Source organism: Lasiosphaeria miniovina, assembly GCF_030549165.1.
Source record: "Lasiosphaeria miniovina strain SMH2392-1A chromosome Unknown B0T26scaffold_4, whole genome shotgun sequence".
NCBI classification, from domain to species: Eukaryota; Fungi; Ascomycota; class Sordariomycetes; order Sordariales; family Lasiosphaeriaceae; genus Lasiosphaeria; species Lasiosphaeria miniovina.
The window spans coordinates 4313397-4328591 of record NW_026848223.1 but is presented as its reverse complement, the minus strand read 5'-3'; the positions used below and the strand labels follow the sequence as shown (position 1 = coordinate 4328591).

Genomic DNA, 15195 nt, shown 5'->3' with positions numbered 1-15195 from the left:
GCTGTTTCTAGATCATCTCGGTATTCATTGGAATCACGTCTTTTGCCCTCGGCCTGAGCGCCATTGATGTCCTCTGGAAGCTGTGCAAGTTTTCTGGGCTAAAAAGTGGGAAGTCTTTTGAGTGAGGCTTCCACCCTTGCCTGACTAGCACTGAACAATTACTTGGCATTTAGAGCTAACCACGAGACCATTTGCCAGACACAAGGTTAGTAGGAGCATGAGAAGATGGTTCAGTTCTATCAGCATCTCGCTCGTGTGTGAGACGCTTGTCATGAGCTGCAGTGACCAGCAAATCTTCACGGGTGCCGCCTACGCTCTCACGCTGCGATACGTATGTCCTGAACCCTTGCCCTCAGTATGCTAGTAGTGAAGGTAGATTTGTTAATCCATGAAAAATGAAGTGGGAAGGGTGCCAAATCACGGCGTACCACTACAACATCATCGCCAACATGATGCTGCTGACGTGCGCGACGCACCTGATGGCCGTGACCGTTGTCCGTAACTACTGGCGGTTCCCATGGATGGGCGGGATCCGCGTACTCATCATGACGGGCGTGTTCACCGTGACGGGGCTGCTACTGTCCAACCAAAACAGCGACGGAAACAACCAGACCCAGTGTGGCCAACAACACTATCAACCAATAACAACAGGTTGATAACGTTGTCAAAAATTATCAACAGAACCCCTGCCACTATTCGGACCCCTGTACGCCGCCGTCCCCCCCCACCTCCTCCCCCCCTCTCCCTCCTCCCCCTCAGAAATAATCCCTGAAGCAAACCAGCTCTTCAAGCATTGCGTCTTCTCAATAGTAGACACTCCTAGCTGCATTCGATCCCATGAAATCGTCCTCCGTGCACCTGAAAAGACCCTTTCAGGTTCGTCGCTCATCGCAGGGATCGATAAGATATCAATCGCCATTTGCGATAACCTTGGCCAAGTTGTACGTCGCTCCTCCGCTAGCCACCAGTTGAGTGCAGACATCTGAATTGGGATCGCTTTCTCTCGTGTGTACGATTCGTACTCGTTGCTGTCTTGCATATCAATAGCCTCGAGCTTTCTTGCGATCTGGTCGTACTCATCGAGATCAGGTTCGTCAATCTGAGGATTTTCGATGACATCCCGGTCTTCGTACAACTCCCAAAGCTTCTTGACCCCTGTGAACGCTGGCTTCTGCCACTCCTTCTTCCAGTTCTTCTTGATGTATGTAAGTCGACGAGATGGATGAAGGATAAGTGCAGCAGCATACACCACAACTGCTTCTGTCTTCGCGTAATACTTGTCAAATAGTTGCCAACTTCGTACGATATTTGACTGAAGTGGTGACTTCGCAAAACGCTTGAGGGATTTGTCGTAATGCTGAACCAGAATATCCATCGAGAGAAGCACACCATCAAGTGTTCCGCTGTGGCCTTGAGTCGCGAGTGTTGCGCGATGAAAAGGAGCGAGGAATGCTGCAATGTCCTTGAGATAGCCCCAGTCGTCCAAGTCGAGATAATCGTCGCGAAGGTCGTCAAGCCACTTCTCCAGATACGTATGAATTGAGCCAGAGATCTCGATTGCAACCTTGAGCATGGTATACCAGCTATTCCATCGGGTCTCGTTATCGAGAGGGAGACCTCGACCAGCAAGTAGACCGAATTCTCGACTTCGAGCAGGAGAGCCACGGATATGCACAGCGATGTTGTGCAGCTTGCCGAGAGGGCCTCGCTGCCTCCATTGTGTTTGCCGATCGCTGTCGCTGTCGTCATCGAAAGTCTCAAAGAGAAAGGCCTGTACAGCAAGGTTGATGACATGGCCGGTACATCGAAGCCGGTGTTGTGAAGCATTCCATGGCAAGGCGAATTTCGATTCAAGCGATCGGCAGAGAACGTCATTCGATGGGTGATTATCTCCAATGAAATACCCAATCTTGTTGACGATCCCAAAGCTTTCGAAGACCTGGAAGATTTCCGCCGCTTGTTCGTCTCCACGATGGGTGAGAATTGGCCGGAGGCCAAGAAGGACTCGTGCCAGTTGAGATGTCTCTCGGTCAACAAAATGGACACAGATGCCGAGGAAAAGATGGCGATTTGGTGAGGTCCAGATATCAGCCGCGAAATGGATCATCGAGATAGACGATTGGAGGCGCATTCGTAGGTCGTCTTTCGCAGACAGCCAGAGAGAGTCAATCTTGTTCGAGACCGATGAATGACTGGAGATAACCCCTTTCTCAACCTCAGGATGTCCCAGAGACAAAACTGCGCGCATCGCTGGCCATTCGACAGCTCGAAAAGGGAGGTTGTGCCGTACAATGAGTTGGAGAAGAGCTTTGTTGGTTCGCTCTTGTAGCTGATGTAGCTGATGAACGGAGGAGGCCGAGGGTATCGAAGCCGGACTGGGTAGCTGCTGATCTCGTTCAACCTTGTCGACTAGAATACCATGATGTGACACAAGATGGCCTCGTGCTGCAGTTGTGCTTATACAGCGGTATTCAGGGCAGTATTTGCAATACCGCACAAGATGCTTGCCGATGTGTTTGGGTTCGTCCGGCTTTGGTGGTCGAGAATGGTCCCATGTGGCGACAGCCCTCTTCTGACGGCCTTTGGTCCTGATCCCGGTCCCAGTCCCGGTACTAGAGGGAAAATTCGTCGAACCATTCGATAGAATAGAGTCTGACATCTTGAACGAAAAGACTAAGGGTTTGATGCTGTAGATATAGGAAAAATGACAGGAGTAATGAGGGATGGAGGGGGGAGGGGTAAAAAAGTGGGTCTGTGAGCCTCTGTTGATAGTGTTGATAACCGTTGTTATCGTTATCGATTGATAGCTTATCAATGTTGATTGTTGTTGGCCACACTGACCAGACCGGCTCTTTCCCGAGTGGGATCCCGCCGCTCGACGAGACCGGCAGCAACATGTTCCTAGCCGCGGCGTGCTTCCAAAACGCATCCCAGCAGCTCACCAAGACACTAGGCCAGTCAACGGCGTCGGCCCCGCAGGCCTACAACACCTTCTTCAAAAGCACGCCCGGCAGCCACATCCAGGGCTGGAACTGGTACATTATCATCCTGCTATGGTACTGCGTGGCCGTTGTTGTTGATGTTGTGCGACTTCTGCGGCACGACTTGTCGGAGGACGGCGAGGGCGCCAGCCCAGAAGAGCACGGCATGGGTACGCACGGCATGGGTACGAAGATCTGCGAGGGCCGGCTGAAGACCTGTTGCATCCCGAATGAGTCTTGGAAGAATATTTTCAGGGGGCTTTTTGCCATCTACATGGTGGTAGGAGTTTCCATCAGTGGCGTTGCCGTCGTCCAAACTTCCCAGTACCTGATGGGGCTACGGTCATGGGTCAAGTGGCGGGCTGGCTCCAGGTCGGCAAGGGCAGCGAGGACGACGCCACTTCATTTGGTCAATTGGTGCCCATCTTTATGTCCTCGGCGATTTTTTTCAACTTTTTCCAGATGACCAGCGGTGAGTCTACCAAAACCTTGGACCATCTTCTCTCGAGACGGCAACGCGACACATTGCCGTCGTCCACATGACCGCAGAAATGAGCAGGCGCTACAGCGAGAGGGTCTATAGCAAGGCCGGCACGCTGGTGCACGACCCCAGCAGCAGCCGGCTGCACTTTGGCGCGCCGGTCGCGAAGAAAGGGATCATGAGCCCCGTCACGCCCGGCTCCACGACGTCGTGGTCGCTGTCCCACAGCCCTGGCAGCACCCAGCCGGGATACCCCGTCTTTGTCGGAGCGCAGCACGGCCACAACGTGCCGTCCGTCATTTACTCGGACGCCGGCGACCCGCACCGGACCTGAGAACGCGGCCTGGAGTTTCCCCGGCAGGGTTACATGACTTGCATTAGCCTTGTCACGAAATTTACGGGTTCCAAGAGTCGATTCGTTCCATCCCCACTATCCTATCCCCTTTTCCTTTTTTTCCACTCTCCTTCTCCTCTGGCTTCCTTTCTTTTTCCCTCTCTCTCTTTCCATTCTACCATGTCTTTCTTGTTTTGAAAGACAGCTGCGGGACCTGGCTAGGGTCTGTAGGGTCGTGGACTTCTTTCAATGGGGCATCACCATGTCATTCCTTGGGTAACTAATTGGCTGCGGTATACGTATGTACCAGAGCCCAGACACGAGAGATGCAATATTTTACATACCCAAGACTCTATCACAGTGCTCGACGACAGGCTACCAAGCCGTCAAACAGTTGAACACGGGATCATCAATCTGGGAATGTCATCCCGGAACAAGTGCGGCCAACGAATCATGCTCCACACAACAAACACCTAATCAGGTTGCTCCACACCCTTATCAAGCATGTTAGGCAGTCAGACCTGCATCGATCCACTGCCATGCCTTGCAGCATGGGGTCGGACACGGTCGGGTGGCGCAATGGTAGCGCGTTACTTTCCGGTTGAACTGGCCCGCGCACACTACGCGTCGGGCTGATATTCTCAGTTGGTAAAGGTTCTGGGTTCGAGTCCCAGCTCGATCGGATACTTCTTTTTGCCTTCTCCCCAGAACAAGTGTGGGCCTTTAGTTTTTTTTTTTTTTTTTTTTTTAAACTTTTGGCCCCCATCTCCCTCCGTGACTGAAATTCGCTGATCGGTTAGGTACGAAACCATGCGCAACAGTCCGTCCGCATGGTATTTAAGCAGGCTGTCAGCGGAAGGGCGTCACACATAAATGAAATTTAAGTCTGAAATAATTAATTGCCTTGCTTGGGATTATTATCGCAGAATTGGAGATAAGTCGATATAGCCCTACGTCATGTTCAATCCACGTTGCGATTAACACAGCAGCGGCGAAGAAAGGGTCTGACTACCAAACCACCAAATCCCAAAGAGGAGGTAAAGGCTCTGAACCGAACCAATTGCGAAAAATCACGCCAGAGACTCTGCCACGCACGCGGCTCGGACTTGACAGGTTCGTCCTATGCCCAATTAGGCAGCCAGCCAGTGACATTTTTCAACTTACGTACATGACAGACAACGTGCAGGGCTGCGTTGCTTGCTTGCGTGGCGCGATGCGTCTGCCATATTACAGGGGGAGGATGATGTATTTGGTGCGGGGAAAGGAGAAGGCAACACACAAAAAAAGAAGAGATTTATCGTGAGCGACATGATAACCAAGCCCTCGGACTCTGGCTCTGCAGATCATATTAATAGAGGCGACACGCGTGTAGATTTGACGGACGGTGTAGTATTATTACACGTAAGGTAGTAGGCGTAGCGTGCCTTGGATCGGGTCCGGTGCTTACACGCGTTCCAACCTCGACTTTACTACACCCCGGATTAAACTCATTTCTAGATAAATATTGAAAGGCAACATTGATTGTCCCACCCCATCAATCATCCGCCACATTCATTTTTGGACTTCACAGATTGCTGCCCAAAATGAACAACATGATGGATACCAACAGCTCGGCCGAGTGGCTGCTCGAGGCCGACTTTGGCCCGGCGGCGACGGGCCGCTTCGACTTCACGCTCGCCTTTGAGGGCGCCATCCTGTCGATTGTGCCCTCGGCCCTGTTCCTGCTGCTGGCGCCGCAGCGGCTGGTCTGGCTCATGAAGCAGCCGCGCAAGGTGGCCAAGAGCCCGCGGTCCATTCTCAAGCTGGTGATTCATCCTCTCCCCCGTCTCTCGTCAGCTTGGCATATCACTGACAACCGCCCTCTCTCCAGGGACTGATCGGCCTGTACACGGCCCTGCAGCTCAGCATCCTGCTGTACTGGGCCCTCGGACCCGTGCGCACGGCGGTACAGACGGCGGCGGGCGTACTGGTGTTTGTCAGCGGGCTGCTGCTGCTGGTGGTGTCGCACGCCGAGCACGCGCGCGCGCTGGCCCCGTCGACCGTCATCACCGTGTACCTGCTGTTCACGCTGCTGTTCGACGCCGTCATGGCGCGCACGCTGTGGCTGCTGCACATGGACACGGGCGCCGTGGCCCGCCTGTTCACGGCCGCTGTGGTGCTCAAGCTGCTGGTACTTGCGGCCGAGGCGTGGGAGAAGCGCTCGATTCTGCTTGCTCGGTACCAGAACCTCTCGCCCGAGATGACGAGCAGCATTCTGAGTCATGGCGTGTATTGGTGGCTTAATCCGTTGTTGAGGACGGGGTTTGGCAGGTTCTTGACCATGCAGGACATGTATGTGACGTGTGCCGTTCGTTTCTTTGGTGTTTACAGTTGGTGTTTACAGTTTTTGATTATCGATTGTTGACAAACTCAAACTCCCAGGTATCCGATCCACGAGGACATGGTGGCGAGGAAGCTGCTCGCCAGAGCGCAAAAGGCGTGGGCATCGGGTATGAAGACTTCTGGTTTAGTTCAGTCTGGGCAATTACTCACCACTGTCCCAGCAAACCAATCTAGGAAACACAGCCTCGCCTCATCTACAGTGTGGGCCAACAAATCCGTCTTTTCGTCTGGCGTGCTGGCTCGTCTCTTCCTGATCGCCTTCAAGTATTCGCTGCCGTTCCTCATCAAGACGACCACGTCGTTTAGCGGGGATGCGTCCCAGCCTGATGCCGTCGGCTGGGCCTTGACCGGGGCATGGTTTTTGGCCTTGATTGGGCGGGCGGTAAGTCTTGGACTCTATCATGGGCTACTGAAAGAGGGGTGTTGACAGTCGTCAGATATCCAACGCCTTCTATTATCAGAGGACATATCGGTAAGCTGCTCCGGGTCAGACAAATCCCTGGGATCACCAGACTTGACGTGTATCAGATTTGTCACGTCAGTAAGGGGCAGCCTCTGCACCCAGATCTTCTGCAAGACCCTCGACCTCAGCGTGACAGCCCTCGACGAGTCGAGTAAGAACCCTACTATCAACGCGACCCAGCGCTTTCCGCTAACGGCATCGCCATCGCAGTCGCAGTGACGCTCATGTCCACGGACACGGAGACGATATGCCAGACCTCTGCGCTGCTGCACGAGCTCTGGGCCTCACCCATCGAGTGCGGCGTGGCCCTGTATCTCTTGTACCAGAACCTCGGCCCGGCCGCCGTGGCCCCAATCGTTGTGACAATAGGTGCGTGATTTCACGTTCGGTGCCGCTCAAGAAGTCGATTGACATCCTCGTAGGGGCTACCGTTGCCGTCATGCAGTTGGCCAGCTACACGGGACAAGCGCAGCGCAAGTGGGTCCGCAGCATCCAGACACGGGTCGACGTGACGGCATCGGTGCTTGGCTCCATGAAGGTTAGTCCGGCCAGAGTTGCCCAGCCAGAGTTGCTGTTATCCGCCCTCTCAAACTGACTATTTGTCATAGGAAGTCAAGATGCTTGCCCTGTCGGACATCGTGTCCGACATGGTTCAGGGTCTCCGCGTGAAGGAGCTGAGGCTGTCCAAGGACTACCGCAAGCTCTTGTGCCTGCGCGTGCTTATCGGTAAGTAATTGGATCCCACGCCTCCCCCAACACCGAGATTGCAGGTAAATGCTAAACGTCGAGCAGGAGGAATCACGCAGGTCGGGGCGCCGCTGGCAACGTTTGCCACCTTTGTCATCATGTCCAAGACCACCGGCCAGCCTCTGGACACTGGGACCGCTTACGCCTCGCTCTCCCTGATTTATCTCTTGACGAACCCCATAGTCACTTTCCTCCGCGCAATCCCCATGACCACCACCGCCCTGGCATGCTTTGGCCGCATCCAGAAGTTTCTGTTGTCAGAAAGCCGCGCAGACCATCGCCTGCCCTTGCTCCCCGGTGACAGCCCCAGTGGCGAAGCCTCGACAGATGTCAGCTCCCGGCCCCGCGAGAGTGGCACGGTGATGGAGCTGCAGAACTTCAAGAGAGAGCCGGTGCTGCCAGCCGGGGCCCCGCTAGTCGTCGTATCAGACGCCAGCTTCGGCTGGACGCGCTCCGGGCCGCCGATCCTGAAGGACATCCCCGTGGCGATCCGCAGGGCGCACTTCACCTTCATCATCGGCAACGTGGGGGCGGGCAAGAGCACGCTGATGAAGGCCATGCTCGGCGAGACGCAACCGTGCAAGGGCTTCGTGTACACGGGAGCCCGCAACGCCGCCTACGTGGGCCAGACGCCGTGGATCCAGAACCTGACGATTCGCAAGAACATCCTCGGCGTGTCTAGCTACGACAGAGACTGGTACGGCCGGGTCGTCCACGCGTGCGGGCTCGAGCAGGACATCCGGGACCTCCCCAGCAAGGACGCCACCAAGGCTGGCAGCGCCGGCGTCTCGCTGAGCGGCGGCCAGCAGCAGCGCCTTGCGCTGGCTAGGGCCGTCTACTCCAGGGAGCAGATTCTGTTTCTCGACGACGTCTTTTCGGGGCAGGACGCCGCGACCGCCGAGCACGTCCAGCAGGCCCTCTTTGCTGACGGGGGACTGTTTCGAGAGATGGGCACCACTGTAGTCTGCATCACGAGCACCAGTAAGTCTGGCCCCCCCTCAAGTTCTGGCATGCGTGTCTGTAATCACTGACAGCCCCCCTCCCCTCCCCTCCCCTCCCCACCCCCACAGTCCACACGCTTGCGCACGCAGACCACATCATCGCGCTGAGCGAGGACGGGCGCGTCCTGCACCAGGGATCCTTCCAGCAGCTCCACTCCGAGACGGACTATCTCCAAGGCCTCAACATCATACGCAACGGCTCTGCCAAGACACCCGAAAATGCCAAGCCGCCAAAGACCGACCACGGAGCAGCGGGCCCAGACCGACCGCCGCCCAACACCAGCAGCAGGGAGCCCGACCCGCCGAGCCGCGCCCCAAGCGAGTTCGCCACCTACCGGTACTACTTCAGCACCGTCCGCGCGCGGTACCTGGTGCTGTTCATCGCGTCCATCTCGCTCTTCGCAGGGGGGTACAAGATGACCGAGCTGCTCCTCAGCTTCTGGACGGGCCACGAGGCCCCTGACGAGAGCACCAACAGCTTCTACCTCGGGCTGTACGGGCTCTTCTCGGGCGTCGCGCTGGCCAGCATGGTCGTCGCGCTGTACGTGTGGGGCATCGTGCTCACGCCGCAGAGCTCCGAGGTCCTGCACGCGCGCCTGCTGCGTGCGGTTATCAGGGCCCCGCTGGCCTTCTTCTCTGGGACCGATGTCGGGGTTACGACCAACCGCTTCAGCCAGGACATGTCGATAATCGATACCGAGCTGCCGTTTGAGCTTATTGATCTCTCGCATGATCTGTTCGTGCTCGTCATGGGCGGCGTGCTGATGACGGTGTTTTCGGGGTATTTCGCGGCGCTGCTGCCGCCGGTCGTGCTCTTTTGCTGGCGTGAGTTCTTTTCTCCTTTTCTCCTTTTCTCCTTTTCTCCTTTTCTCCTTTTCTCCTTTTCTCCTTTTCTCCTTTCCTTTTCTTTCGTACGCACTCCGAGAGAATACTCCACTAATCGCAGCCGTGCAGTGCTGCAAAAGTTCTACCTGCGCACATCTCGACAGATCCGACTCCTCGACCTCGAAGCCAAGTCGCCGCTGTTCACGCAGTTCCTCGACCTGCTGCAGGGGCTAGCGAGCGTGCGGGCGTTCGCGTGGGAAGAGCCCTTCCGCGAGCAGTACCTCGAGCTGCTGGACGCATCGCAGCGGCCGTATTACCTGCTGTTCTGCGTGCAGCGGTGGCTGGGCGTGGTGCTGGAGCTGATGGTGGCGGTGCTGGCTGCGCTTCTCCTCGTGCTGGTCGTCAAGCTGCGCGCGCAGTTCTCGCCGCATTTCGTCGCGCTCGCCGTGCTCAACGTCATGTCCTTCAGCCAGATGCTCGCCGCCGTCATCCAGGAGTGGACGCAGTGCGAGACGGCGTTTGGGTCGGTCGCGCGCGTCAAGGCCTTCTGCGACGATACGCAAGATGAGAACCTGCCGGCCGAGCGCCTGTCGCCCCCCGAGCAGCAGCACTGGCCGGCGCGCGGGCACGTGGTTATTGAGAATCTTGTTGCTGCGTACACGGCCGGCGGGGCCCCCGTCGTGCGCGGCGTGAGCCTCGACATGCCCGCCGGCGCCAAGGTCGGCATCTGCGGGCGCAGCGGCAGCGGCAAGAGCTCGCTGCTGGGCACGCTGCTGCGGCTGCTGGAGATGGCGCCGGGGTCGCGCGTCCGCTTCGACGGCGTCGACATCGCCACGCTGCCGCGCCAGGCCGTGCGCGCCGCCGTGGCCGTCGTCCCGCAGCACCCCTTCTTCCTCAAGAACCGCAGCATCCGCGAGAACCTGGTTCCGCACCGCCGGCAGCAGGAGAGTAGCGACGAGCGGATCCTGGCGGTGCTGCGCCGCCTGAACATGGGCGATGTCGTGGAGCGGCTGGGCGGTCTGGAAAGCCAGCTGGACGCGGACAGGCTGTCGCAGGGCCAGCGCCAGCTGCTGTGTCTCGCGCGGGCGATTCTCGCCGACAAGAAGATCGTGCTGCTCGACGAGGCCAGCAGCAACATCGACGAGCGGTCCGAGCGGCTGATCCGGGATGTCATTCGTGAGCAGTTCGTCGGCTGCACCGTCATCGCCATTGTGCACCGCCTCGGCGCCGTCGCCGACTTTGACCATGTCGCTGTCATGAGCGGCGGCCGGCTGGTCGAGTGGGATAGCCCCCAGGCCCTCCTGGCTCGCGACAGCGAGTTCAAGCGGCTGTGGGATCTCGGCACGAACTAAGGTGCGGTGCGAGAAGGCTGTCCTGGTTGAGGGGGTCGGTGCATCGGGCTCTGCGGTCTGCACCATGTTGGTTCTGATGACGTCTTGGCCGTGGATAAGGCCCGAAGCAAGTTGTCTAGATAAAATATGGATAACGATAAAGGGGAAATAGCCAGAGAGAGCGCGTCGTGACAATTCGCGATCATGAATATTCCTAGTATAATTAAGACGTAAAAAAATGGAAAGTCGGACGAAAGAAAGCATGTAGTTTGCCATGCTCCCACTGTCGGTGCCAGGAAAAAGAGCATTGTCCGGGACTAACAGCCCATTATCTGAGGCGAGAGAGGCAGGGAGTGAAGGAGCAGGGGAACACCGGTCTAGCGTTACCTGGCGAACAGGCATCAATGATGCCTGGGATCGGACATAGCAGGTGTTCTGCCTTAGGGGGCGGCGAAGTTTCCCTCGGAATTGGCTAGTCTTGCACTGCTGACGCGTCCCAGCCGATGTGACTACTGTTCAAATTTTGCAGACACGATAAGGATCCTCCTCGGCGGACGGGACAGACACCGTTGGGAGCATCTGAAATTCAGTCGGAGGCAGCCCAGAGGCATTAGGATATGGGTCGAAACTGGAAGCCCAGGGCTATGGCATCAAGTTATTGGCCCGTATACGACCGACCCTCCGTTGGCTCCGTCCTCCTCCCATGAAGAGCCGAAGAAACCAAGTACCATTCCCGATCATCCCCCTTTCCCCCTTCTGCACTGCCATCCTCAGATCAGGGAGCGTTTCATCACTTGCTCACGGGACTCGGGTATTCTGAGCCCACCTATCCTTGAGTGTGCCTCGCTCATGCGCGGTAAATAACCGGCGATGCCGAAGGAACAGAGATAGTGGACTTGCATCTTAACGTCGATTATAGGCCTAGAAGATTCCACTGGCGTGGCAGGGTTTGGCGCCATGAGAGGCAGGGCCCAGTGGCCATGCAAATAGGTGGCAGAGTGCGGCCCTTTCGAGCACAGCAGTTTCCCCTTCATGCGAAGAGGCTGGTGGCTTCCAGGCATCAGGGCAGCTGGCGGTGAAAAAGGGGCTTGGATGGTCCCGGAAGTTCCTCTCAGTGATCAGCATCTCGGGACAGCAGCAGGCAGAATCTCGGGGACAGCAGTAGACAGAAGAGGCTTAGAATCATGCAGTTCTAGATCCGAAACTTCGCCAACAAAGCTCCGGCGACTCATTCGAAGACGTTCTGGCATTGGACCACAAAGGTGTGCAAGGCCCGGAATGTTATTCTACCTTGGTGGCGAGCGACTTCGAAATCTTATGCCGGCTGTCGAGTGCTGCCGGGTCGCTCTGCTGTAAAATACCGGACTTCACGGTGGCTATTCGTAAGGATGACGCGATAATCGTGCGAGGATCGACAATCCACCTAGTGAGTCAACACAAAGATGGCGATGTAGACGGTCAACGTTTCCCTACCGCAGGGGAATGTGGAAGGGTGCCAAAACAATCAGCCGGACGGCGCTTTGCTGGGCAGCTGAGGAATGGCACGAAGCCGTCGTCCAGCTGCTTCTAACCAAGGGCGCCCACGCCGATGGGAAGGGCAATGACTATTGGTGCTCGCTGCCCTGCACGCCGCTTCCGCTCAGAATGGGCACCAGGCGGACGACCTTAGTTAACGGAGAAGCTGTCTCCAGCCAGTGCGACCCGTACAGCCTATACGTGCAACTGTCGCGGTGTCTATCACTTGACGGCATCATGCTATTGTCGAGGGCGCGGGAGCGGGACATCGTGGGTAGCATCGTGCCGGGAAACATGACCGCCGTCGAGAATAGGCTCGCAGTTCTAGCGTTACCTCATCGAGCTTCCTGTTTTGCACTTTGTAGTCCGTGCAAGCCTTCGCAGCGTCGGACCTCCCGCCGCGCGGACTTGGACCTGAGTCTATGCCGCTTTAACATGAGCTAGGCTGAGCGGCCCTTAATTTGTGGTTGAGTGCACCGGGTTCTGCCTCTCTTGCTATTGCCCCCTGACATTTTTTCTCTTCGAACGCTCTGCAAAGCCCTCAACACCGACCCAATCCGCCGGCGATAGCTCCGACGATGGAGTGGACAACCGGGAATTTGCCCGACAGCTAACACCATAACCTTAGATTAGAAGGAAATTCTCGGGGACTCGCGGGAGTGGAGAGGTGCAGTGCGATTGTAGTGTAACGACTATGTATAAGGTTAGCACATCGAGAAGTGGAGAGTTGAACGCCTCTCCACCATGGCAAAGGGGTAGCCCGCGCTACTACTTACAGGCTTGTCCGATGAGAATAAAGGCATCGGCGTGCCTCCTTAGAACGAGGGGATGGAATGCGCCAAAAACGTCGACAATCAAATCGCACGGTTTGGAATCACTAGGAAAGAGGCCCAAACATCCCGTACCCGAGAAGCCCAAGCACCGACCCACTGCGTATTCCTTCATGGCGGCGTGGATTCTCGTGCACGGATGGGCGGCAACACCGTGGAAGACGGACGGGACGAGGTAAGCTTTGGGCCTGTTATCTGGCGGATCTATCCGGCGGATCTATCCGGCGCATCTATCCGGCGCATCTATCCGGCGCATCTATCCGGCGCATCTATCCGGCGCATCTATCCGGCGCATCTATCCGGTGCCTTGCCACCTCTGACTTCGGGGGAAACACGGTGCCATCAGCTGCGTAGGTGAAGTGGTGTGTCCGCGTGCGGATTGATAGCGAGTCCAGCCACTCCTTCTCGCTCCGCTCCGATAGCAACATGTACTTCATGGAGTGACGGTAATCGGGACTCCGCTTGCTCTCGAAGATGGGGTCCGCCGCGAAAGTCTTCCAGCGCATGAACGTGTCCTGAAGCGCACTTTTGGTGTCGTCCTCGCTAACCACATTAGAACACAGCACAGCAATGGAGTTGAACCGAGTTCCTTTGACGGTTAGGATCTCGGCACCGTCCTCGCCGCCAGAGGCAATGCTGGTAGCGATGGTCCTCATCGCTGACGACCATCCATCCTTCTCGGGGATCGGCCGCGCTTTCCAGGGCTCCGCAAGGTTGGGAACCCACGACGGCAGGCCGTTGAGTCTGTCAGGATTCTGCGCTGCGCAGAGGATGTCCAGCTTGGACGACTTGGAGATGACGGCGCGCGCGAGAGTAATCACGACCTGGCGCGGTGGGAGCTGATAGTCGGGCACGAGGCCGTGATAATCCGGGTCGGCCATGCCTAGCATGGCAAAAGCCTTGTCTCGCGGGTCCGTGGCTTGGCAGGACCTTCCGAGCACCATTCGCGACCCGAGATTTGTGTACTTTGACCCACTTATAGTCTTCGACTGCAGGCTGTAGAGATCCCAGGCATGGGCGAGACGTACGGGGAGGAGTGATTGCTACTGCTGCTGCTCCGACGCGCGCGGCTGCTCCCTCAAATAGGACTCGAAAACCATCTCCAGCTTCATCAGGCCATCCATGGTCTTGGCTAACTTGGCGAGGTGGTGGAAGTAGCCGGCGGCTTTCCCGCAGCGGACTGCAACGGTGTTGTTCATCGCGACCTCCTGCCGGACCCAGGCGCGCTGCCACCATGGCCGCGCAAAGATGGCCGCGAACGCCTTCCAGTTCTTGCGTCTCTCGTCGTCGTTAATAGCGATGGGGGCCGGGGTTGTAAGTCCCGGTCCTCGCCGCGGTGGTCCCTTGTCGAGCTCGATGGCCAGCTTGAAAGCGGTATCGCTGTCATCTGCCTCTTCGCCGACCCAGACCTGGACCATCGAGGCGCTGTGGTAGATGCGTCGCATGATGGCCACCTGAGCGTTACGCTCCAGGACGTCGGCCTGGTTGATGCAAACGGCGTCGATCCACCAGTACGACGCGGGAGGCACAGCGAGGTCATAGGGCCGATTTGCGTCGACCCACCAGTACGACGCGGGAAGCACAGCGAGGTCATAGGGCCGATTTATGTCGGGGTCCGGATCCTTGCGCAGACGCACAAGAGCCTCCTTAAGGTTCTTGGTTATGGGGAACGCGTGGCCATCGACTAGGATGGACTCGTCGAATTTGGGCTTTCCCCACGTGTACGACAGGGCCTTGAATTCGTAGAATGGCTTGAAGTCAGGATGGCTAGCGCGGATCGTCCCTTTGTTGTCAAGATTTACATGGATGAGGCTAACACTCGATGAGATCGGATTTTGTCTGGCAGGTCGCGACTTTGAGCAGCCGGATCTCGGACTTGTCAGTCGCGAGGGGACGGTATTTATACGGGCCACTCTTGACGACGGGAGCGATGGCGACCGAGGGTACCGTAGACGGTCCGCCACCGGCTCCCACTGCCGATGTGCCCACCGCCGATGTTGCGGTGAGAAACGGGATCTTGGGCATAGTGAGGCCTAGGCGTGCAAGAATCAGGCTGATACCGACTTCGACGCGAATCATCCGGTACTCCAGCACCTGAATGCGTGTCGCCATAGCATCATGTTGGGACGCATCCGGCGGAGGCGTCTGGCCACTGACGACGTCATCCACTGCTGCCTATCGTGCCACGAAACCTCACCCCGAGCAAAATGCGTGTTGCTTCCCAGTGAAGCCGGGCCCAGTTTTGTGACGTATTTCAGGTCCCAAAAAGGCCCAAAGACAGACCGGAAACACGGCCATAGGACAA

The 15195-nt window shown here is 57.1% G+C and overlaps 5 protein-coding genes and 1 non-coding gene across 6 annotated transcripts; 4 read left to right on the top strand and 2 right to left on the bottom strand.

The window, feature by feature from the left end:
* The first annotated feature begins 150 nt into the window (after positions 1 to 150).
* B0T26DRAFT_711637 (uncharacterized protein) lies at positions 151 to 751 on the top strand. Its single transcript, XM_060442052.1, has one exon. The coding sequence runs from the start codon at positions 396 to 398 to the stop codon at positions 654 to 656; it is 261 nt and encodes an 86-aa protein (XP_060296837.1). The 5' UTR covers positions 151 to 395; the 3' UTR covers positions 657 to 751.
* A 2063-nt stretch (positions 752 to 2814) lies between these two features.
* Positions 2815 to 3796, top strand: B0T26DRAFT_752022 (uncharacterized protein; the record flags this gene model as incomplete). Its single annotated transcript, XM_060445470.1, has 3 exons — positions 2815 to 3261; positions 3354 to 3453; positions 3531 to 3796. The coding sequence occupies 3 exons, from the start codon at positions 2815 to 2817 to the stop codon at positions 3794 to 3796; spliced, it is 813 nt and encodes a 270-aa protein (XP_060296836.1).
* A 565-nt stretch (positions 3797 to 4361) lies between these two features.
* On the top strand, positions 4362 to 4478 carry B0T26DRAFT_t140. The gene has a single exon. It is a non-coding gene; the product is annotated as a tRNA-Arg (tRNA).
* A 255-nt stretch (positions 4479 to 4733) lies between these two features.
* Positions 4734 to 5528, bottom strand: B0T26DRAFT_711635 (uncharacterized protein). The gene is made up of 2 exons (XM_060442051.1): positions 4972 to 5528; positions 4734 to 4909 (listed from the first exon to the last, which is right to left on the bottom strand). The coding sequence occupies exons 1-2, from the start codon at positions 5104 to 5106 to the stop codon at positions 4805 to 4807; spliced, it is 240 nt and encodes a 79-aa protein (XP_060296835.1). The 5' UTR covers positions 5107 to 5528; the 3' UTR covers positions 4734 to 4804.
* On the top strand, positions 5380 to 10566 carry B0T26DRAFT_752021 (P-loop containing nucleoside triphosphate hydrolase protein; the record flags this gene model as incomplete). The annotated part of the gene is made up of 12 exons (XM_060445469.1): positions 5380 to 5601; positions 5667 to 6127; positions 6218 to 6285; positions 6340 to 6560; positions 6616 to 6650; positions 6707 to 6792; positions 6852 to 7010; positions 7064 to 7179; positions 7250 to 7367; positions 7434 to 8369; positions 8459 to 9214; positions 9344 to 10566. 12 exons carry the CDS (start codon positions 5380 to 5382, stop codon positions 10564 to 10566), a joined length of 4401 nt encoding a protein of 1466 aa, XP_060296834.1.
* Positions 10567 to 14092: 3526 nt separating this feature from the next.
* B0T26DRAFT_777388 (heterokaryon incompatibility protein-domain-containing protein) lies at positions 14093 to 14911 on the bottom strand (the record flags this gene model as incomplete). Its single annotated transcript, XM_060446633.1, has 1 exon — positions 14093 to 14911. A coding segment is annotated over one exon (819 nt), but the record flags the coding sequence as incomplete, so codon positions are not given.
* Positions 14912 to 15195: the final 284 nt, after the last annotated feature.